The sequence below is a fragment of the Oryza sativa genome, chromosome 9, assembly GCF_034140825.1.
Source record: "Oryza sativa Japonica Group chromosome 9, ASM3414082v1".
Lineage (NCBI taxonomy): Eukaryota > Viridiplantae > Streptophyta > Magnoliopsida > Poales > Poaceae > Oryza > Oryza sativa.
In genome coordinates, this window is record NC_089043.1 from 21,295,245 (window position 1) to 21,319,399 (window position 24,155).

At 46.3% G+C, this 24,155-nt stretch overlaps 2 protein-coding genes across 2 annotated transcripts; both read left to right on the top strand.

Annotated features, from left to right (window-relative positions):
* The first annotated feature begins 10,920 nt into the window (after positions 1-10,920).
* On the top strand, positions 10,921-12,533 carry LOC4347225 (1-aminocyclopropane-1-carboxylate oxidase 1-like). The gene is made up of 2 exons (NM_001422779.1): positions 10,921-11,150; positions 11,315-12,533. Exons 1-2 carry the CDS (start codon positions 11,037-11,039, stop codon positions 12,167-12,169), a joined length of 969 nt encoding a protein of 322 aa, NP_001409708.1. The 5' UTR covers positions 10,921-11,036; the 3' UTR covers positions 12,170-12,533.
* Positions 12,534-16,450: 3,917 nt separating this feature from the next.
* On the top strand, positions 16,451-21,423 carry LOC4347226 (protein disulfide isomerase-like 2-3). The gene is made up of 9 exons (NM_001422780.1): positions 16,451-16,729; positions 16,833-16,991; positions 18,104-18,217; positions 18,816-18,997; positions 19,257-19,356; positions 19,933-20,109; positions 20,199-20,344; positions 20,748-20,894; positions 20,977-21,423. The coding sequence occupies exons 1-9, from the start codon at positions 16,604-16,606 to the stop codon at positions 21,149-21,151; spliced, it is 1,326 nt and encodes a 441-aa protein (NP_001409709.1). The 5' UTR covers positions 16,451-16,603; the 3' UTR covers positions 21,152-21,423.
* Positions 21,424-24,155: the final 2,732 nt, after the last annotated feature.

Below are 24,155 nucleotides of genomic sequence, written 5' to 3' on the forward strand. Positions count from 1 at the left end.
GAACAGGTTCGATTAGATCTCCCGGCGACTTGGCTCCTGTGGGCTTCAACTCCGTAGGCTGTCGTGGATGTGTTGGCTATGAGATTCGATGCCTTAGATCCTCCCGGGGGTCCCTTTTATACCGCAGGTCAACTGGTCTCCAAGTAGGACTCGGAGACATCGGACCCGGCACGATACAATGACGACCCAGTTCTGTCCGAGTAGGACTCCTTCCATCTGTGAACTCCATGATGAATTTCCTTAACGTACGCCGAAAACGTCCGTATACGCGCAAGTATACCATATCGATATGTGACGTATATCGAAGGTAGAGGGTATACCTTACCCGTAACCCTGACAGTAGCCCCCGACTTCTGCTTAAATGAACTCATGTAACTGATCGTGACTTCTGATGTCGAGGTTGTTGTCGTTCTAGGTGTGAGGACCAAGAGATAAGGAGTAATCGACAACGCCAAGTGAAGCTCAACGGTCATGAGTGAATTTAAATTGAAGTCTGAAAAACTGCCGTGCGTAACGGACCCATAAATTTCCGGCGGCCATCTCTTTCCTTTCCTTGGAATTCGCACCGTCGGAAGTGCGACTATTTAAGTGAGTTTTGGGGATCCATTTTGAAGTCCGCCTGTTGTGAAAAAACTCTCCAGCCTCCAAGCGTTCCTCGTCTTCTCTGCTCCCGCAATGGACCTCGACAAGTCTACCTCCACCAGCGCGTCGCTGAAGAAACTACAGGAGGATGGCGCCCTTCCCGGTCGCGGGACCATGGAGAGAGAAGCAGGAGGTATTGAACCCCAGCCTGTCCTGGGTCGCATGGTTGCGATCGAGGACTATATTCTCTGTGGTTTTCTTCCTCCGCCTTCTGAATTTCTTCTCTTGGTCTTGAATTTCTACGGCCTTTCTTTGCTCCATTTGAACCCCAATTCCATGGCCTTCTCAGTATTTTTTCGCATCTTTGTGAGACCTACATTGGGGTAGAGCTGTTTCTTGACCTCTTTCGTTTCTACTACGAGTTGCGTTAGATGGAATCAAACAGGGTATCCGGATGCGTCGGTTTCCGACTCCGGGATGGCCTGAAGTCGTGCTATATCCCTTTCCAGTGCCCTTCCTCTCGTAGCAAATGGCGGGCGAGGTGGTTCTATCTTCAGATAGAAAATTCGGATCCAGTCTTCGTTGTTCCTGAGGAACAACCAGACAAGATTTCGTCTTGGACCGCAAAACCCGCCTTAACCCCTTCTCTTCAGCCCTTCATCGATGCCATCGATGACCTCCGAATACGAGGTTTGTCAGGGTATGAAGTCGCTGCCGACTTCATTGGTAGGCGGATCCAGCCGCTCCGGGCTCGAGCCCACCCATCCTTTGACTATTTTGGGCCGGAGGACGCGACCCGGGTTTCTTCTCGGGGTATTTTTCTTGTATTTAAATTGACTTCCTTATGTGCGTGTTCCTCCTGACTTATCGAATTCTGGTTCTCAATCTGCAGGTTTGAACAGCGAAACCATGGAGCGCCGTGTCGGCCAATTGATGATCAGCGGCGCGACAACGGCGAGCAAAGTCCCCGTCCCCCTTTGTGAGAAGGGGGCAGCTGAACGCGAAGCTGCCATCAATGTAAGTGTACTCAGCAGCCCTTTTGCACTTTTCTTCCGAGATCGCATTGTGACTTCATAAAGCGTAGGCTCTCCCTCTGACTGATATCATCGGGCTGCTCGTGGATTATCAGGCGGCGGCGTCGCTGAAGGAGGACGTCGCCAAGGAGGCGTCCGATGTTGCTGCCGCTGCTGCCACAACAAGTGGCGGCAACGTTTCGAAAAGGGGGAGGAAATTCTCCTCCGTGATCAGAAATCGTCGGAAGGCGCCCACTCCCTCGGTAAGCTTTCCTGGTCCTTTATCGCGTAGTCGGAAAACTTCCACCTCACATCATACCCGTTATACTCCAGGCCTCGGATGCGTCTCCTCCGCCTCCGTGACGGCAGTGGCTTGTGACGCTTGGCGAGAAGTAAGTGGATGAATTTGAGGTTTTGTCACTTCGTCAAACTCTTGCAGCCTGTCTCAACTGCAGCCTTCCACAAGGCGGCGTGGGCGAAGGCGGCGCAAGACAGATCTGGAGGGACCTCCAGCGCGTCTCCTGCTGTGGCCTCGACAGATGTCGTGGTCGTGCCCAGGAGCCGCGAGGCGACGCCTAGTGGCCCAGCCAGCGATCTTGCGGCTGGTCGGGGCTCGCCGGCTGTCGTCCTCACCTAGGAGGAGCTCCAGGTCGAGATGGGGCTCCTCCTTGAGGCTGGTGCTCGCGGCATTAGCCGCGAGATCGCGGAGGCGAGGGCGGCGGCGGCGTCGTCGGTGAATGAGCGTGCCGACCGGCTGACGCGTGATTTTGCGGAGGTTCGCGAGGACCTCCAGAAGATGACGGAGCTGGTGGCCGGCAATGAGCGACAACGACAAGAACTCGAGCATCGTATGTCGGAGCTTGAGAACAACTTGTCGGAAACCCGTGGCTCGTTGCGGGTCACCTATACTGGTCTGCACCAGCTCGCCGGGGAGTGTGGCGTCAAAACTACCATCCCGGCGAATCCCGACGAGTTCTCGCTGACGTCTTCGCTTGCAGAACTGGCGACAGCGATGGAGGCGATCCCCCTCCAAGCACGCGGCCAGGATCGGAGAGGAGACGTCCAACTTGATCTATACCGGGGCATGCCATGTCCTCGCGTGTATGAGGCTGGCACACCCTGAACTCTATTTGCGGAAGATCTTGGATCAGGGGGCGGCTAGCGACGCGCGCAAGGACATGATGGAGGAAGTCGGCGATCTGGGGGAGTCCGTTCTCCCGCTTTTTGAAGAGTAGGATCTTTAGTCATGATTTGTAAAACTCTCATTGGTTCCAACCGCCTTTGTGTGTGCAGTCATCACCTTAGTTTTCTTTAGCATGTTGATCTCGAGTACTTTGTTGTCATTTGTAGAGATGTTGATGTCGAGGATGTCCAGCAGCGTGGGCAGCCTGAGTTGCCAGTGATCGTTCCGGCACTTGCGTTCAAGCCATATGTGCCGCAGGGCGATGTAGATCAAAATATGCCTGTGGAAACGGGCATGGCGACGACTTCCTTAGGTTGGTTTTTTTTTTCATCTCCTTTACTCTTCCGTCTGGATCGACTTGCTTTGTTGTGTTCTTGGGAGAGAAGAGCAGTTTGCCTTAGTCATTTACATGCTGAGCAGACCTCAAGAGTGCGCTTGCTGACCAAGATCGCCGCATCCAGTATTGGAGGACGAAATTTGAGGTCGCGGAACTCGAGAGGATTATGCTGGAAGTGAAGAAGGATCAGGCCGTGGAAACACTCCGAGGTCGCGAGGTGTGGTTCAGCTCGTATCTGAAGAGTTGTTGCACATCCATGACAAGGGTCTGTAGAGAGCTCCGAGTACCCCGTGGGGATCCTGAGGAATCGGCGGCCGGATACATCTCGTGGCTAAATGGGGTTTGCGCCCAGCTCGAAGGCATCGGCCAGCGTATCGACGAGGCCCTGAAGCAGGAGTGCCGTCGATCGAGCCGATATGCCGGGGGCATGTATTGGCTTGCATACGATATCATTGTCCGCAGCTGCACCTCGAGTTCCTCCATGAAGGGTTTTCTCGTTCTCGGAGAACTCCTACGGAGATAGATGGCCTGGCGAAGTCGATGGCGCTGCTGGCGGAGAAGGTCTTCCAGTCCATGGACTGGCGTTGGCCTTCCTGGTAGTCTTCGTGTCCTGTGACAAATGTCTTAGGGAAAAGTGTAATATAATTTTGGATTTTTACGGAATTGTAAGAAGTACTTGTAAAATAAAAAAGAAATCTATCTAACTAAGCTTTCTTACTCTGGACATAGTGTGTAAGAGTGTCTTCTTACTTCGCAACTTCGATCAGTCGTTTGAGTTATATACTCTCCCTAGCCCCCAACCTTGTCATCGGAGAATTCTTCTTGGAAGATAAGGCTCTTGGACCTTTGACCTACCTCGGTTGAACAAGAACTGATCCTAGCCCCCAGCCGTGAAGTTGGAAAGTTAATTTCGGATTACACGGCTTGGTTAATACACACGGCGAAAACTCTTACACGACCAGATCTTACATGGTCTTTCGTCTCTACAGGATCCGACAAGGCCTTATCGGCTCTGGGCGTCCCCAACCGAAGTTCCCTTAGGTTCCTCAGAGGCCTTGTCAAGACGGCGTAAAGGGACATGAGGATAAGTTTCAATGCTAGGTGTCATCTAGGTAAGGGATCATCGGGAAGGAACACTTTGATTGTAATCTGTACCTGAAAAATAGGCTTTATTGAAGCTGTAAGATGTCTTACAAGTATGGATACTATTGACTTATACATAGAATTTACGTAATTGATCAATGTTCCAGGAATTTGCCAACTCGCGACTATCGCCGTCTGCAATTTTGAATGCGCCTGGCCGCAGAACTTGTGTGATCGTGTACGGTCCTTCCCATTTGGGTGAGAGCTTGTTTCGCCCTGCTTGGCTTTGAACCCGTCAGAGGACGTAGTCGCCGATCGAAAGCGTGCGTGCTCGGATGCGCTTCTCGTGGTAACGGCGAAGGGCCTGTTGGTAGCTGGCTGCTCGAACGGCAACTCGTTCGCGATGTTCCTCAGGTAGATTCACATCGTCGTATCGCAGCTCCTCCTGATCCTCATCGGAATACTTCTGTACTCGTGTACTTTGATGTCGTAGCTCGGTGGGGAGCATGGCCTCTGAGCCGTATACGAGGAAGAAGGGTGTCTCCTTGTTGGACGTTGTCGGTGTGGTACGCACGGCCCATAGTACTGATGGAAGTTCCTCGACCCACTTCTTGTCGTGTGACATGAGCCTGTCGTAGATGCTGGTCTTGATTCCTTGTAGTACTATGCCGTTTGCCCTCTCGACCTGTCCATTGCTCTAAGGGTGAGAAACCGAGGCAAAGCAGATCTTGACTCCCAGCCTGATGTAGTAATCCTGAAAATCGGCACTAATGAACTGGGAGCCGTTGTCCGTTATGATACGGTGAGGCAATCCGAATCTGCAAAATATCCCTTTGATGAATTTGATGGCGTTGTCGGCCTTGATTTCCCCCGTGGGTGTCGCTTCAATCCACTTAGTGAATTTGTCGATCGCCACGAATAGGAACCTGTAGCCGCCCTGTCCTCGTGGGAATGGCCCGAGTATGTCTAGCCCCCAGCACGAGAACGGCCAAGTAAGAGGGATAGTCTGGAGTGCTTGCGCTGGTAGCTTTGTGTGTTTACTGTGGAATTGACAGGCTTCACACCGCTGAACCATGTCGCAGGCATCTTTGAGGGTGGTTGGCCAGAAAAACCCTTGTCAAAAAGTTTTTCCGAGTAATGTCCGACCGGCAGCGTGTGACCCACAGATCCCTTCATGTATGTCGAGGAGAAGATGTCTGCCGTCGTCGGACGAGACGCATTTTAGGAGTACCCCGTTTGGCGCCTTCTTGTATAGATCGTTGCCGATCATACAGTAGATTTTTGCTTTACGGGTTATTTTCTCAGCTTCTGCATCGTCCTCGGGCAACTCTTCGCTACCTATGAATTTAATGAGTGGGGTGCGCCAGTCGTCTTTGGTTTCGATATCGGCAACGGCGCATTTTGCCTCTGTAGCCCCCGAGCTGTTGTTGAGGACGACTGGGCTATCTTCGCCGCTTACCTCTCTCACTGATGGCCTTGTCAGGACGTCCAGAAAGGTGCCAGGTTCGAGTGGCTCTCGTCTGGACGCACGCCGTGCTAGATCATCCGGCTCGATGTTGTCCTTGCGGTATACATGTCGGACCTCGATCCCATCGAACCTTTTTTCCAGCTTCCTGACTTCTGCGAGATACTTGGATAACTCGGGGCTAGAGCACTTGTAATCTTTATGCACCTGGTTCGCGACTAGTTCGGAATCCCCTTTCACGACCAGTCGCCTAACTCCGAGTGCAGCTACAGCTCTTATCTTGGCGAGTAGTCCTTCGTACTCGGCTGTGTTATTGTTCGCCCCGAAGTTGAGGTGAATTGCATGCTTGAATTGATCTCCCGAAGGTGATGTCAAGATGAATCCTGCCCCTGCTCCTTGGCTGTTGAGTGCGCCGTCGAATGCCATTGTCCACGTTTCGTTGTCGATTTGGTTGTCTGACCTGTTATCAGGCATGGTCCAATCGGCTACGAAGTCGACGAGTACCTGGGACTTGATGGCTGTTCGTGGCACAAAGTGGACATCAAATTGGCTTAGCTCGACTACCCATTTTGCAATGCGGCCAACAACGTCTTTGTTTCTCACGACTTCACCGAGGGGGAAGGAGGATACAACTGTGACCCTGTGGGCTTGGAAGTAGTGGCGTAGCTTTCTTGATGTCATGATTACCGCGTAGAGTAGTTTTTGGATATGTGGATATCTTGTCTTTGCGTCGTGGAGAGCTTCGCTGACGTAGTAGACTAGTTGTTGCACCTTCTCTCTCTCGACAACAATGACAGTGCTAACGGAATATGGCGTGGCGGCGATATAGAGAAATAATTCTTCATTAGGTTAGGGGGCAACAAGTACAGGGGGATTTGATAGGTAGCGCTTGAGTGCAATAAATGCCTCTTCGGCTTCCTGTGTCCATACAAATTTGTCTTGCTTCTTCAGTAGAGCGAAGAAAGGTTGTCCTCGCTCTCCCATCCTAGCGACGAACCTGCTTAGTGCAGCCATGCATCCGGTTAGCTTCTGTACTTCCTTGAGTCTTGTAGGCAACTTTATGTTCTCGATTGCCTTGATCTTCTCGGGATTTTCTTCTATTCCTCTGCCAGAGACGAGGAAACCGAGCAGCTTGCCCGATGGTACCCCGAACGTGCACTTCTCTGGATTGAGCATAAGGCGATATCGTCAGAGGTTGTCAAACGTTTCCCGTCGATCGTCAATCAATGAGTCGCTTGTCTTGGTCTTGACAACAATGTCATCGACGTAGGCCTCGACATTGTTTCCGAGTTGGTCGCTAAGTGCGCCCTGAACCGTGCGCTGGAAAGTGTTTCCTGCGGTTATTAGTCCGAACGGCATCTTAACGTAGCATAATACCCCGAAAGGCGTGATGAATGTTGTCTTCTCCTCGTCCTCTTTCGCCATGCTGATTTGGTGGTAGCCGGAGTAAGCGTCGAGGAAGCTCAACAACTCACAACCGGCTGTTGAGTCCACCGGTTGGTCTATTCGAAGAAGAGGGAAGTGATCCTTGGGACACACCTTGTTGAGGTCGGTGAAATCGACACACATTCTCCATTTCCCGTTGGCCTTCCGCACCATGACTGGGTTGGCTAGCCACTTTGGATGGAGTACCTCTCTGATGAAACCAGCTTTGAGAAGCTTGTCGAGCTCTTCTCGTATGGCTTGTTGGTGCAAATCTCCACAGTTTTTGCTTTACTGGCTTGGCGTCGGGTCGCACCATGAGTTTGTGCTCAATCACCTCCCTGAGTACCCCTGGCATGTCAGACGGCTGCCAAGCGAACACGTCAACATTGTCACGGAGGAAGGTGATGAGCACGAGTTCCTATTTCTCGCCTAGTGATGCCCCGATCTTGACGGTCTTGTCGGGGTTGGCACTAGAGAGTGGAACGATCTTGATTGCGGAGTCCAGTTTCGGCGTCTTGTTTGTCTTTCTCACTTTCTTGGGTGACTCAGCTGTGGTAGGTGGGCTGGGCGTAGGGGTGAAAACGGTTCAGATTTTTTCCGGATTCCGGACCTGTTTTCGAAAACGGAATCAGCCGGTCGAAATTTCTCGGAAACGGAATCGAATATGATAATAGCAGTTTCCGTCGGAACTCGGAATCGGTCGGAAAAATTCCGGAAAGTTTGTCGGAATTTCCGAAGTAAAAAAAAGCCCATCCAAATAGTCCATAATTCCTCCTCAAGTTCCCGCCCAACCCAAGTCCCTAGGTCCCTAACTGGCTAACCCTACAGAGGCTAGAGAGGAGAGAGACAGATCGAGAGAGGCGGCGCATCCAGCCTCCAGGGGGTCGAGCACGCCACCGCCGGCCGCCTGGCTGCCGTCCTCGGCTAGTGGGCTCCTCGCGACCTCGCCCCCGCCGTCTCGCCGCCCTTCCTCTCTCTCGCTCCGTCCTCGCCCCCACCATTTTCGCAGCCACCACCACCACCGACGAGGCGACGATGCCGACGCCGCCGACGCGGACGACACCGATGACGCCGGCCACTGGCCACACCGCCGACAGCCTCACCACCACCGATGCACGATGCCTCGCCTTTCAGCAGCCATTAGCCCAGCAGCAGCAGGTGTTCCTCAACCTCCACGGCTCCACCTCTATCACTCTTTGTTACTGTGTACGCTCTAAGTACTGAATATTGATGGACTGATATGTGTTGCTGTTATGTGATGATTGATGACTATGTAGTATGTACTGATGATGGAGTGAAAGCACTAATAGTTTATACCTTGTACCATAGTGTTTTGCTGTAATTTTTTTAGAATATTTGTTATGCAAATTATATGAAGTTATAGAAGAATATATTTTGCTGTGAAGCTCAGTTTGAGGGGTTTCTGTATTCCGATAAATTTTCGTTACCGTATCCGCGCCGATTCGTTTTCGCTCCGTTTTCGTTTTCGATAATATTCGTTTCCGTTTTCGTTTCCGGGGTTTCCGATTTCGATTCCGATTCCGAAAAAAATATGAAAACGAAAACGATAAAGGTTGTTTCCGTCTGTTTTCGTACCGTTTTCACCCCTAGCTGGGCATGTGCTCGACCATGTCGAGGCTCCGCTTGTCGCATTGCACTGCCAGCTTAGCATTCCCTTGAATAGTGATTGTTCCCTTCGGTCCCGGCATCTTGAGCACTTGATACGCGTAGTGAGATGCGGCCATGAACTTCGCGAGTGCAGTTCTCCCAATGATGGCATTGTATGTTGTATCGAATTCAGCGACATCAAAGGTGATCTGCTCCGTTCGGAAGTTATTTGTTTGGCCGAAAGTCACAAACAACGTAATTTTGCTCAATGGTTTGGATGATGACTGAGGAGTGATTCCATGGAAGGGTTGATCGGTGGGTGTCAACTCGCTTCGTGGGATCCCCATCGCGTCCAAGGTGCTGGTGAAGAGAAGGTTAATCGAGCTGCCGCCATCGATCAGAACTCGCGCGATCTTGATATTCCGAATAGTGGGTTCGACCACGATCGTGCACAACAATCCCATGGCAATATCCGATTGTGATATTCCGAATAGTAGGTTCGATCACGATCGTGCATAACTAGGAACCCTGACAATATACTGCACAACAATCTATTTGTTTCAATTTTTTTATAGTTATTTAGTTAACATAATAAACTGGTGGATATCCATGGAGTGATTAGGATCCATCTCCGAGAGGATCATCGTCCATCAAAGCCAGCACAATGTGCGCGGCCTATGACCATTGTTTTTCCCCCACGGCAGACATCACTGTAAGAGCTACAACCTCTACCATTTTGTTAGCCTATGTAGTAGTACATCGTACAAGTATGCATATTTGCTACTAGTCCCTTCGTTCAATATTATAAATTGTTTTGATTTGTCTATAAGTTAAACTTTATTAAGTGTGAACAAATTTATAAAAAACTTAGCAATATCTAAAACACCATATTAGTTTCATTAATTTAGTATTGAATATATTACGCTAATATGTTTGTTTTGTGTTGATAATGTTACTATCTTTTGCTATAAATTTAATTAAACTTAAAATATTTTAACTAGAAAAATATTTAAACGATTTATTATATAAGGGGCGTTTAACTTTTTGCCACTTTTAAGTCTATAATATGTGAATCCTTATATATGTATGACATATGGTCCAGTAATCTTTTAAGAGTTATAAATAGTTAAATATCTCGTTATATGGATGGAAGAAGCACTGATACTACTCCTATTTGGTGTGTAAAACCGACATTTGTTCGTGCGTTCATTTAACAGCCGTACTACACTACCAGTACGACGGTACTACATGTCACTACAGAAAAGTAAGCGGAATGTTCTTCCTCTTATCTCTCGCTCGCCAGATCTGCACCGCGCGGCGCGCGGCGCGTGACGGATCATCGAAGCTGATGACGAGTCAAAAAAGCTGTACTCCTACCCCCTTGGGCCTCAAATCATCGAGACGCGGGACCATGCGATCCGTCGAATCGAACGGGAGCAGGCAATCCGCCCCCCCGAGATTGGTTGGGTGGTTCGCCGCTCGCGCGCGCGCGCTGGGCTGCGTCCGCTAGTTCCTCCTCCATTCCTTTGCCATAGAATTCTCCGCGTCGAGGGGGCCGGAGACGTACGGCGCCCCGCGCGCACGTGGTGGGACGGCGACACTGATCTGAGCCGCCGCTGCGTGGCGTACGTCGGCATTGCAACGTGTGGCGCCAGTGGCGATCTCACGGGCGCGCGCGGGAGGCTATTCACCGGGCGGCGCGCGTACGTAGCCCCCACGTAGTTTTTGCCGGTGCGGGCAACGCCGAATCGCCCGATCGAGCGGTGAACAGGTGTTAGAGTGGGACGGCGGCGCGGTGGATTCGCCGTTTTCGCGCGCGCAACACCTGATGAACGCGGCGGAATAGTTAATCTACGGGACGTGACTGGCTGCTGCCTGGCAGAATGGGATGTCTGTTCGGTCGGGACTCATCAGTCGGGACGGGACCAACGGTGATTATTAACATGATCTATATCTATCTATCTCTCCCAAATGATTACGGGAAACATGTGGGAGATTATTATTGGTGGGGGCCAAATAATTCCATGCTGGGCCGATCCACGAGCCAACACGCGTATCCCACATGGGCTGGTCTCCGTCCGGTCAATGCAACAGCCAGCGAGCACTAATCCCTGACTTCGATTCGATCGTTCTGAGATACAGATCAGCCTAGTGGAGCAGAGTGGAACAGAGCAGCTAGCTTGCCATGCGAGTCTATAAATTGCACCTGCCCGGGGTGTTCGGCATATCACACTTGCACTGAGCACTGGACGCGTCACATTCACAACAGCATACTATAGTCAGATATAGTTGTGATTAATTAGTGAGTAGAGTGTGATACCTGGACTTTGAGAGCTAGAAATGGCACCGACTTCGACGTTCCCGGTCATCAACATGGAGTTGCTCGCCGGGGAGGAGCGACCTGCGGCGATGGAGCAGCTGGATGATGCTTGCGAGAACTGGGGATTCTTCGAGGTGGTTATATGTAGCAAACTAGCAACATAGTACTAAAACCATAATCTATAATAATGGACACATTGAACATTGAACAGACAAACTAAGTTCCATTTCGATGCTGGATAATGGATGTCATCTCTAACTAACTCTGGCGTTTTGTTGGTGCGGTGCGTATCGTGCAGATCCTGAACCACGGCATCTCGACGGAGCTGATGGACGAGGTGGAGAAGATGACCAAGGACCACTACAAGCGTGTGCGCGAGCAGAGGTTCCTCGAGTTCGCGAGCAAGACGCTCAAGGAAGGCTGCGACGACGTGAATAAGGCGGAGAAGCTGGACTGGGAGAGCACCTTCTTCGTCCGCCACCTCCCGGAGTCCAACATCGCCGACATACCCGACCTCGACGACGACTACAGGCGCCTCATGAAGCGCTTCGCGGCGGAGCTGGAGACGCTGGCGGAGCGGCTACTGGACCTGCTCTGCGAGAACCTCGGCCTCGAGAAGGGCTACCTCACCAAGGCCTTCCGTGGCCCCGCGGGCGCACCCACCTTCGGCACCAAGGTCAGCAGCTACCCGCCGTGCCCGCGCCCCGACCTCGTCGAGGGCCTCCGCGCCCACACCGACGCCGGCGGCATCATCCTGCTCTTCCAGGACGACCGCGTCGGTGGCCTCCAGCTGCTCAAGGACGGCGAGTGGGTGGACGTGCCGCCCATGCGCCACTCCATCGTCGTCAACCTCGGCGACCAGCTGGAGGTGATCACCAACGGCAGGTACAAGAGCGTGATCCACCGGGTGGTGGCGCAGACCGACGGCAACAGGATGTCCATCGCGTCGTTCTACAACCCTGGCAGCGACGCCGTGATCTCCCCTGCGCCGGCGCTGGTGAAGGAGGAGGAGGCCGTCGTGGCGTACCCCAAGTTCGTGTTCGAGGACTACATGAAGCTGTACGTGCGCCACAAGTTCGAGGCCAAGGAGCCCAGGTTCGAGGCGTTCAAGTCCATGGAAACCGAGACCTCCAACCGCATCGCCATCGCTTAGCAACCCCGGCCTCGCTCGCTCTGTTCTGTGTACTGTGTGTGTGCATGAACTGTGGTTTCGTCGTCGTTTTGTGATACTCCTACATAGGATTCGTCAGAGTGGTTCGTACTGTACTGAATAAAAGAGCATGCAGCTAGCCAGGTGTAGCCGTGTAGGTATGAATAGATTACTACTCGCGACGAGCTCGAAAGTTTGTACCGTGTCGGATTCTTATTTCGATCCGTGTCATAGCAAGTCCCTGTTTATTTCTTGGCTACTAGTACTAAGCACTGCCTGCAGTCTCCTCGTGACCTTGCCTGTATCTTGGTTTGGATGCATTATTACCTTGATTTTTTTTTGGCAAAAAATTACGTACTACTTTGACAACTTGGTGACACTGTAAACTGAAATTCCTCGTGTGACGCACTGACGCTGCGTGTGTTCTGCAGTACAACTACAGCTACCGAACGAAGTTTAATTGGGCCGTGTAACTGGGCTGCCCCGGGACGGACTCATCGCCTAGCCCAGGAAAACTTTATATCGCCTCCTTCAACTATGTGCCGAGTCCAGTTAACCACCTTCAAGCAAATATATCAGTATATCACCTCCCAACAATCAAAACCAATGCAAATAAACTCCGATAATGCTTACCATCGGCCGTCCGGCCAAAAATAAAAAAATCGGACGTCTCAATCTAAGGCCCCCTTTGATTCAAAGGAAATTTATAGGAATTTTAGAGGATTTCTTTCCCATAGGAATTTTTCCTATACAGTTCTTTGAATCAAAGGAATGGATCCTATAAAATTCCTATGGAATGCCTAATGCCATGCAAGTTTTAGAGGAATTCTAACATGAGGTAGAACCTCATGGAAACTTTCCTTTGAGGGCCCCTTCGAATCGTAGGAATGAAAAAACGGAGGAATAGGAAAAACGCAGGATTCTGACAGGAATGCAGGTGTAAAACAGAGGATAGAAAAATACAGGAAAAACACAGGAATGATTGTTTGATTGAACCACAGGAAAAACTCAAGAATCGAATGAGAGAGATAGACTCAAAGGATTTTTTTTCCAAGAGGTTGGACCTCTTGCTAACTTTCCTACAAAATCTCTATATGATTAAACATTCCATAGGAATTTTGAATGATAGAATAGGATTCAATCCTTTGTTTCAAAAGCTTTCATAGGAATTTTTTCCATAGGATTGAAATCCTTCAAATTTCCTACACTTTTCCTACAAATCAAAGGGGGTCTGAGTCTTTATCTCTCCTTTAATTCCTGTATTTTTTTCTGCAGTCCAATGAAACGACCATTCCTATGTTTTTCCTGTGATTTGCAATCCTTTGTTTTATATTTGTATTCCTATCAAGATCATATGTTTTTCCTATTCCTATGTTTTCTCATTCCTGCAATTCAAATGGGCCCTAAGAGAGCAAAAGCGCAAGTGCATGACAAAGAAGTTTGTTAGGTGTACTCATATGCCAAGGGGAATGTGCATGCAAGTATGTTTCAAAGTTTAAATGATTTTTTCTCTTAAACTATTTTTCTGAATTTCAAACTAATTATATCATTGAATTTGTTATAATTAAATCTTTATAACAAGATATCACATGACTACATTCCGATAACTTTTCTTTAACTTTTTAAATATTACACACATTGTTAATGTAATATTCCAGCAAGTATTTATTGATGTTTTACTAATGCATTTGCCCTGTTTCCCATTATTTTTATATGTTTCAGTAAATACTTTTTTATGTTTCAACAATTACAATTTGATGTTTCAAGCTAAATATAAAAATGTTTCACTAGTTAGGACATAATGTTTCATGTGATAATGGTTACTGTTGCAGTCAGTATCTTTTATATGTTGCATCTCTTTGGAACATTTTATGAAGTGGGTTAAAACATCTCCACAAGTGACTTTTTTTTTTTTTGTATATGGTGCAACATAAGTTTGATTTTTCTGGAACACATATATATTTTTATCAAAATAAATTCATGTGAGATCTTGTTATAAAGATTTAATTACGATGAATAAAATGGTATAATCTAGTTATAGATTGGACACATATTTTAGAAGAAAATTTTGTTTAAAGTTTGATTAAAAGAGAGAGAAAGTATTGATTTGTCATGCCATTTTGGCAGCTAGCTTGCTTGCTCCTGCTTGCATGCATGCGCCAGCCTTTCTCCTCACTACGTGCATGCTACAGACACAGACGCAGCCTTGCATGTATGCATGTGTCAGATGTGATTTGTAGCTTTCTCCACTATTATGACAAATTTAGCAAGGGAAAAAACAAAAAAGGCAATGGGCTCCACGTGTTAGTGTAAGATGTTTTCTCTTTTTCCTCCCCTTTTTTCTGATGCCTTGTTGCATCTTTGGTGGCATCAACAACAAGGCAATGGCGGCATCACCAATCCCCCCCTTCTTCGTTGCCGACTTAGCGGAAGAGCTCGTGTCGGCGGGAACCTATCTTGCCTACCTCCTATGCCTCATCGCCTCCCCTTAGGGCGGAAGAGGCAAGGAGAGACAATGGCTCAATGAGGAGGTTTGCCAGCTTTTCCAGCTCATGCTCGCCAGCTTCTATCAACTTCTTAGGGAGGAGGAGACAGCGTTAGCGAAGCTTGAGCTCAAGCTCTCCTAGAAGACGGTGGCGGCGACGACGATGTTAGATCTAGGCATAGAGCCTTGGGCAGTACCTAGATAGAGGTGGCGGATTGATAATGGCGAAGAGGAGATGTTGACAGTAGCTGATGTTGTGCCGCCAAGGAGCCAAGCTAGCCTGTTGCTACTACTCCGCCCATCGCTATCCTCGAGCTCTATGACCGGATAGGAGAGAGAGAGCACTCGACTACCACCTTCCGGGAGCTCAAGCACTACCTTGTTGCCAGCTACTTCTACTGTTGCAATAGGGACGAGAGTAAGGAGGGTGTGTGTAGTAGAAAAGAAGATGTTTGGTTACTGACATGTGGGTCCCACGTTGTTCGAAGTTAGGTCAACATGCCATGTAGGCGCCATGTAAGACAAAACCACTGTTCAAATATGTCAATGTTATGGATAAATCATACCTAATAATTCTTGTGTTAAGCTCAGTGAAGCCTACCACATACTAAGTTTTATAAGCAATCAAGCCTCATATACATTAGATGTTTTGGATAAGAAAAGAGAAACATAGTCCCGCTTCGGCACGATAAGGACCACTCGGATTATATCTACACTTACAACCTTATCTTTTCGCTTGTGCATATGCTTATAAGCCAAAATTTGAATTTTTAACCTTAAATTTGGAGTTCACTTTGGGGGGTTTTTTAAATCGTGGTTTATTTTCTAGCCTTTACTTTTAGATCGCTAAGAACACGTATATAACAGTTTTTATTAACAAATTATTTTTGTTTGCAAACACACCGTTTAGCTTATTCCCTAAATAAGTTAAACGATGACCCCGTTAGTTCTCTAGTTCTACTTAAATAAGGGGACATCCGAGGGTATAAATACAAGACCATCGAGAGAGGCGAAGACAAGCCAAGACGGATCTAGCCAATCCAAGACAAACCAAAATATACCAAAGGCAAGCCTTAAAAAAGCCAATATGGAGCCACATAGGCCGACAAAAGGGATCTAGCTAGAGCTATCTCCAATCTCATCGAGTTCATATTCGAGGAACCAGACTACGCTAACCGTCGATCACATGTGAGAGCTCCACGTCATTAGGTTGATAGATAATAGATTAGATCATCTCAAATATTGTACTCATGTGATATTGATATATATAAAGGCAGCACTGGTTCAGTCAACAGGAGTAGGGTTAGATATGTCAATTAAGGGGCTTGAACTTGTATAAAAATCCATGTCTACTGTCTCTTTTGCTTCAGTTTCGCGTATACCTTGGTACCAACAATTCCTATACTTTACAAATATCTCATAGGTGGGTTCAGCCCGTCGATAAAATCATGTAAAATAAGTCGGTTTTGATGGATGAGGAAGACCATACATCTGTTTCACTTTCACGGTTGAGGGATGACAATCAGGCTCAGTATAGTTGAGGGAGAGTCAACGGACTTTCCGAGCTAGCAAGGCCGTATGAGAATTTGTATTCGTGAACATTCCATCACACCGGCCACAATGGCCACATCGTGTTTCCAAACAACTGAGTGTAGCCTAGGCTCACTGAACTTTGGGACCACCTCCAAGCGTGTGTGGGCCCAGTTATATCCGATGTATCACGGTGCTCCGAGTCCACAAACTCCACGCTCTCTGGCCAATCCCCTCACGCCAAGCGAGCCAAACTGCTCCGACGTGGCGGTGAATCCGACGTGGAGGCTCTCCATTGGTCCGCACACGCGTCCGTCCGTCTTCCTCGCGAGCGAACTTAAAATCGCAGTCGCACCCCGGCGCCGATCGCAAGGTCCACCTCCTCCCCTCTCCACTCCTTCTAGAACCTTCTCGACCCCGCCATGCGCCCCGCGGTCGCCGCCGCCCTCCTCCTCGTCGCCGCCGCCGTCGCGGCCTCGCCGGTTTCCGCCCTCTACTCCGCCGGCTCTCCCGTCCTCCAGTTCAACCCCAACAACTTCAAATCCAAGGTCTCTCGATCGACTCCCCCCTCACACTCTTCCCTTCCGTCTCCGGATCGGCTTCCCTTACTTGGGGGCTCTCGCTGAGTTCGAATTTCGGTTGGGGGTGCAGGTGCTGAACTCGAATGGGGTGGTGCTGGTGGAGTTCTTCGCGCCGTGGTGCGGGCACTGCCAGCAGCTGACGCCGATTTGGGAGAAGGCCGCGGGCGTCCTCAAGGGCGTCGCCACGGTCGCCGCGCTCGACGCCGACGCGCACAAGGAGCTCGCGCAGGTGAGCAAACGTCCTGTTTGGCATCTCGGTTCATTGGGATTGGCTGATCTACCTTTTCCTGGTGTGATCTGATCTCTGCATCAGTTGTTGCGTCAACGTAATTTGATCGAGCTAGGACATAACTGCGTATATGCAATGTGCAAACTCGACTCCATAAAAAAAAAAGTTACACCTGTTATGGGTTTTTTGTGTAGCTCTCAGTATCAGAGAGTACAATGCCACATTTGTTTGGTGGAGGAAATATGGGAAGATCAATGTTTGGTGTCTACACGTACTGATCAAAAAGGGGCGTCGTTTTTATTTTTTAAAGGAGGGCATTAACATCGGATATGAGTTATACAATACCGAATTAATGCATATTAAAATGCTGTAGCTGGGATTAATATTGATGGAATGTGGTGCATTGTTGATTTCATACAGTAAATTTATTTATTTTTTCACTTTTTCAGCATGGTGATTGGATGCTGTTCTCTTTTTTTTAAAAAAAATAACCTGGATTTTGAATTATATTGAACGAATTAAGCATTTTAATTGGTGTTAATTAGGGTTTTATCTGTTTTTCTTTTGATCCGAAGGTGAGAGCGGCCTTGGTTAGTTTATTGCCAATAAAAGTGTATATGTGACTTTAGATGTGGGAAATGCATACTTTTATGAAGGACGAAACCGTGGAAGCCAATGGGTTGTGCAACTTTACAATATCTGATGCAACATTGTTTATTGGTGAATCAGAAAATTAGGTTATGTATCCCAGATTCTCTAACTGAAAATTTAGTCACTCATCAAATGAAATAAAGGCATCTATCCTGAGAGAAGGCAAGCAAGAGTGAAAGATAGTTATGTACCTTTGCCATTGTACCTGCAGTGCGGTGATTTTGAGTCTCTGTCATATTTAGACATATATTTTTTTTTACAGTAATTTTACAGTATCATGCTTATTGACCAAGAGGCATTTTTTAGCTACGTTATATCTTTGTTTTGGTGAGTATTAGTCTTCTGTCTAGGCTAAATCAATAAAAACTGCACATTAGAACGTCTTCCACCATTGCCATTTGTAAATATTTTGACTGGATGCTATCAAGTTTTTCCTGATGCATGATGCCTTTGTTCTGCAGGAATATGGAATAAGAGGATTTCCAACTATTAAGGTGTTTGTTCCTGGAAAGCCTCCAGTAGATTATCAAGGAGCAAGAGATGTAAAGCCAATTGTTGAATTTGCTCTTTCACAGGTTTGTTGCAGCTTGCCCTATTTGATATATATAAAAATGATATGTTGTTTTTACTTTTATTGCTCCTGTTCTATCTGCCACTCCACTAGTGTATACAACTACAAATCCTTTTCTGAAGATGTTAAGTGCTTCCTGGATTTTCACAGACCAAACTTATTCAGATTGCAATTGTCAGCTGAATGTTGACATAAATAACTTTTATCTTAACATGAAGTATTACTAGGGGGGAAAAACAACAGATATCATATATCAACTGATACTAATGTCCTAGGTAGCTAATTGATTTTGCTATATATCTCCCTCAAATGCTAAACCTTTCAAACTTATCAACTTTTTATATGGGATACTGGATATGAGGTGATGCAGTGATGCTTCTCAGTTCTTACCATGGTGGAGCTTTATGTACCTGCTCTTGCACAGCTGGTGCTTCTGGTAGCACCCATGATTTTCGTTAAAAAATACACTGTCTGTCGCTGCTGTGTTACAGTGGGTTGCCATTTTACCTTTTTTTTTTGGGTATTTCTCTGTAAAAAATTTCAGCCTTGTGACACACGATATGAGTTTCCACTTTTAAATACAATGAATCTGTATCCTACAGGTCAAGGCTCTTCTTAGAGATCGGTTGAATGGAAAGACATCAGCAGGTTCAGGTGGCAAGAAATCAGGTGGTTCAAGTGAGAAAACTGAACCAAGTGCGTCAATAGAATTAAATTCTCAAAACTTCGATAAACTTGTCACCAAAAGCAAGGATCTTTGGATTGTTGAGTTCTTTGCACCATGGTATGTGGCTTAATGCATTTATGGTTTTCATGTTGACTGATTTATTCTTTACTGTTGTTTCTGAACTTAACTCTGAATCCAAAAGTAGAGAAGGAAAGTGAAGAAAAACACAAAATTTCATACAATTTAGTCACATGTTAGTATTGTAGTGTGTACATTTTAGATCATTGCCCTTAAGATTATGTTGTTCAAGATAATAAGTAAATCCTGTTAACTGAAGACATTATTTGACTCATTAACTGTACTGGTCTTTTGTAAGGTGTGGGCACTGCAAGAAATTGGCACCTGAATGGAAAAAGGCTGCAAAGAACTTGAAGGGCCAAGTGAAGCTAGGTCATGTGGATTGTGATGCTGAAAAGGTTCTTGCCCTTTTTCTATTTGGTCATAAGTTTTTGTTGTATGTGCATTTCTTGTTTGCAAATAATTTATACAAAATTATAAACTGAAATTTGACAATGCATTGGATATTTCATCAATTCAAAGGACTTTGATAAAGGTATTGTAAAATAAAATTAAACTGAGGGTTAGCACTCTAGTTTATAGGGACACAATCAGGATATGCATAGGAAAGTACAAAATGCTGTATCAAGGAAAGCAATGGCCTAACTTTATCCTAAGGCATTTGTTGGGATCTTATTTTGTGCTGTTTTAGGTTGTCTCTTTAACAGTTTAACATGATGTACTATGATTGAAGTTTTATGTTTTTTTTTCTAGAATACTAATTCAAGTGTTTGGTCAGTTGATAAAAGTTACCGAGTGAGTTTAAATGAACTTAGGCAGAAAATTCAGGCAGTGTATCAGTATATTTATAAAACACAGTTAATGTTTGACCTTTTTAAAGCATTCATGTGCGTTCTGTACAACATTTGTCAAACTATACAACCTAGTTTTCAAGTACCACTTATGTAACATAACGTGTGACTTGAATTTTGCAGTCTTTGATGAGCAAGTACAAGGTAGAAGGCTTTCCTACTATTTTGGTATTTGGTGCCGATAAGGAGAGCCCATTCCCTTACCAGGGGGCTAGAGTTGCCTCTGCTATCGAGTCCTTTGCATTGGAGCAGTTGGAAGCCAATGCTGCTCCACCTGAAGTTTCTGAGTTGACTGGCCCAGTAAGTTTTCGTGATATTAACAAAGTTATCCTTTTGTGGAGACAATGGTCTGGGATTGATGTTTTGACGAGGTGGTTTGGCTTCTGTAGGACGCCATGGAAGAGAAATGTGCTTCTGCTGCCATTTGCTTTGTATCTTTCCTTCCAGATATCTTGGATTCAAAGGCCGAAGGAAGAAACAAGTACCTTGAGCTGCTATTATCTGTTGCTGAGAAATTTAAAAAGAGTCCATACAGGCAAGATTCAACTAAACTTGTTGTGGACTTTATACCATTCTACCTATCATTCCTTGTCTTGTTATGTCTTTTGAGATAAAAAAATCCACAGTTAAATTGATACATTAATTTCCTTTTGCTATTGAATATTGATTGACAAAAAGATTGATAGTAACCTTCATATATTTGAAACACCTTAAAAGAATTAAATGACTTAGTTCGATAATGTTATATGCCAAGGCGTGTATACTATAAGCTCTAAACATAATGGAGATTTTATATATTATATATGCAAATCTGCCATGTGACTGAGTTCTATGTTGAGAAGTTTCCTCAGACAAATCCATTCACTTAGTTAATGCCTTGAAATCTCTTCCGTTTCTTGAGAAAGCCATTCTGAGCTAGAAAAAGCATTGTCTTGCAGTTTTGTCTGGACAGCTGCTGGGAAGCAAGCTGATCTTGAGAAGCAAGTTGGAGTTGGTGGTTATGGCTATCCAGCGATGGTTGCTCTCAACGTGAAAAAAGGCGCATATGCTCCACTCCGTAGTGCTTTCCAGCTTGATGAAATAACGTAAGTTCCTTGTGCATAGAAAATTAATTGCTGCTTAAGGTTCATTTGCCAGATGTTTGATAACAAAACCGGTCTCCTGCAGTGAGTTTGTGAAGGAAGCAGGGCGCGGTGGGAAGGGTAATCTTCCTTTGGACGGTACCCCAACGATAGTCCAATCTGAACCATGGGACGGCAAAGATGGTGAGGTTATTGAAGAGGACGAATTCTCCCTTGAGGAGCTGATGGCCGACAACTCTCCAGTAAATGACGAGTTGTGATTCTGATAATTCCGGAAATGATGTTAGAGTTGATTAGCCAGACTGTAAATCTGAGTAACACTAATGCTTCACTCGTGTCAACTGTACAATTTGGGCGGGACAATTTTCAGAATGCTCCTTTGGTGTTATTACAGTACATTTTAGTTGAAGAAAAACATCGTTTGTGGTCTTTTAGGAGGGATGCTTTTCTCTGGGAAATAAAACTACTTCGTAATCTAGATATTTTGCCTCAACGTGTTTTCCTTCAAATAGAAATCTATGCTTTATGCTGTTGTCTGTTGACAAAACAAACTGGAGTAATTGTGGATTTGTGGATATGATCGGAAGTCAGAACCACAGACCGAGTCGTAACAGTGCCAACGATAGCAATGCGTTTTCTTATCCAAAGCAGCTCGCCGAAAGCAGCAGCCTGCAGTATTTCCTGTCTTTTCCAGCAAGCTTTTTACTGGAGCACATCAGCTGGCATGATCCATTGGAATTTTAGAAATCAAGAGGTCTCAGTCTAATGTGTTTCCGAGGACTTCACTGGCACTGGATGCAATTTTATCTTGCCACTAAAGACTTGTTCGTGAAAGTGACGAGTTTCAGTCCACTGGATTCTATTCCCTTGTTATTTATTTATTTATTTATTTATTTATTTATTGTGTGTGTAAATGTATGATTTGAGCGTGAAATTAGGGGTTGGGTTTGAAGCCAAGAAAATTTCTGTGGTTGCCTAAAAAACAATCTGAAGTTTATGCTAGATATGATTTGGGAGTCTATATATGTGCCAGACATATACTTGGAGGGTTTGTGCCATGTTCACTTCGGCCTTGTTTAGATCCAAAAAAGTTTAACTAAAAATATCACATCAAATGTTTTTAGCTAAATGTGGGGAAAAAACCAATTACACAGTTTCCATATAAATTGCGAGACGAATCTTTTGAGCCTAATTACGCTATAATTTGACAATGTGATGCTACAGTAAATATTTGCTAATGACGGATTAATTAGGCTTAATAAATTCGTCTCGCAGTTTATAGACGGAATCTGTAATTTATTTTGTTATTAGTCTACGTTTAATACTTCAAATATACGTCCGTATACTTCAAAAACTTTACACAAAAAACTAAACACACCCTTCATGTGTAATTTGCAGGTTTGCAGCCATCTTGGTTCCAAATTGACCTAATCTTTTTTTTCCGAAACAAGCCTGATTAAATATAAGAGCTGATTACAACCTTGTTTTGGAAAAAAAAATATTAGACCTATCAGGAAAGCGTTCGAGAAAAATAGACCTATCAGGAAAGAACAAAGATAATCCACATCGTTGAACACTGTAAAAATGTGAGCAGACGAGTATAACCACAACAATGACCAACTCCAACACAAGCAAAGGGATTCGGATCGTCTGACGTAGTCGAAGTTACGTCAGAGGGAAGTAGCAGCAAGATGGAGCGCACGATCTGCATCAGACGGCAATCAGTGAGTGTGAAAAAATGAACTGGCTCACACGGCCCATGACAACAAAATCCGGCCCACAGAAGCACAGTCAACAATCAAAGACCGACGATGCGACCTTCCTCCTCTCCTTTCTCGCCTTGCTCCATGGCCGCCGGCTGCTCGCTTCTGCTCGCAAGCTCGCCGCCTCCCTCGGCGCGGGTTCAGCTCGACCATAGATCTAGGGAAGCCTCTCCACCACCAGCCCACCACCCTCATCCCCATCTCTTGCCCGCGGCCTCCCCTGCACGAGAGTCACCCTGCTACCGGCGTGCCTCGACGACGACGGCGGCGGAGGCGGCGCCCTCGTCGAACTCTTCGGCCACATCCTCAGCAGAGCACTATCATGGGCCACACCACGACAGGAGGAAGGCACTGGCTGCTGCATTTTCTAGAGGAGGCTAATATCATCACCTCTGCCTTCTGAAGGAGGCTTACAGCAACTGCTCGAGAAGCTGAGAGGAGAATATAAATTGATATGGATTGTGATTGTAAATTGAATTAAGCCAAATATTTGAGACAGTTGTTGTTGCTGACAGTAGAATGTGCTGGTGTTGCTGAATTGAACATGTGAGAGTGAGGCTTAACATGTATACAGATTGTCCCAAAGGGTGAAAAAAGGCAAAAAGAACATGCATACTACCTTAATCTTGGCACTCTTTCTTGCATACCTGGAATCCTTCACCAGGATCTAACCAAAATAAAATCAACAGTAAACACAAAATAAGTTTTTCCTGAAATTTTTGCCCCAACTTCATCAGACTTGTACTAAGTGCAGCTAAACTTGGGTTATTCTCCACAGCACAACTTTATTCCCAAAATGGTACTTCAGTAAAAATATCATCATTAATAGGCCCCTGCAAATTAAAAGAAACTGTATTCTCCAAGCTTCTCCTGGTCCCTGGAAACACTATCCTCTACCATTTGTGCCATTGCACCAACATGGTCCGCATCTCCCCCATTATTTTGTTCCTTTCAAGAAAAGAGTATCAGAGGATCCATAAAACATAGTACTGAATAGTAACATAGTGTTGGAACTTTTTGTATAACATACCTTCGAACTTTTTCCCTTTTTCCCTTTCCCTTGTTGTCTGGTCCTAGTCCTACGCTTTTTATCAAGCCAATTTCTTGTTCGCTTTGAACTTCTAACACGAACCTCCGATCCTTTTTCTTTAGGTGTGCATTACTCAACAAATTGTTTGGGGGCGTAACCTCCGTGTGAGTTATACTTGGATCCGAGATACTAGCACATCCACTGAGTTGCTCTTCAATTTGCTTGCTAAGGTTGTCAAGGGCATTGTTTACTAACAAGGTGCACTCTGGATAGCTAGCAGCTTGTTGTGCCAAGTTGAGAAATTTGTGGGAGAGGAATTTATAGCGAAAGCAAGCATCCATCCTTGAGTTCTCAAATAGTTCTACCTTCTTGACCATATGCCATCTCCCTTTGGCGCTTGCTCCGCAAATAGTTCTTGTGATCACGAATGTTGTAGCTTAGATTATGTGATCCACCAACTTGTCGACTAGC

Excerpts from the sequence above, each read along its gene's own strand:
- LOC4347225 (NM_001422779.1), top strand. The coding sequence starts at position 11,037 with ATGGCACCGACTTCGACGTTCCCGGTCATCAACATGGAGTTGCTCGCC. Across the intron at positions 11,151-11,314 it reads AGAACTGGGGATTCTTCGAG|ATCCTGAACCACGGCATCTC; the intron begins GTGGTTATATGT and ends CGTATCGTGCAG.
- LOC4347226 (NM_001422780.1), top strand. The coding sequence starts at position 16,604 with ATGCGCCCCGCGGTCGCCGCCGCCCTCCTCCTCGTCGCCGCCGCCGTC. Across the intron at positions 20,110-20,198 it reads TTTCTGAGTTGACTGGCCCA|GACGCCATGGAAGAGAAATG; the intron begins GTAAGTTTTCGT and ends TGGCTTCTGTAG. Across the intron at positions 20,345-20,747 it reads TTTAAAAAGAGTCCATACAG|TTTTGTCTGGACAGCTGCTG; the intron begins GCAAGATTCAAC and ends ATTGTCTTGCAG.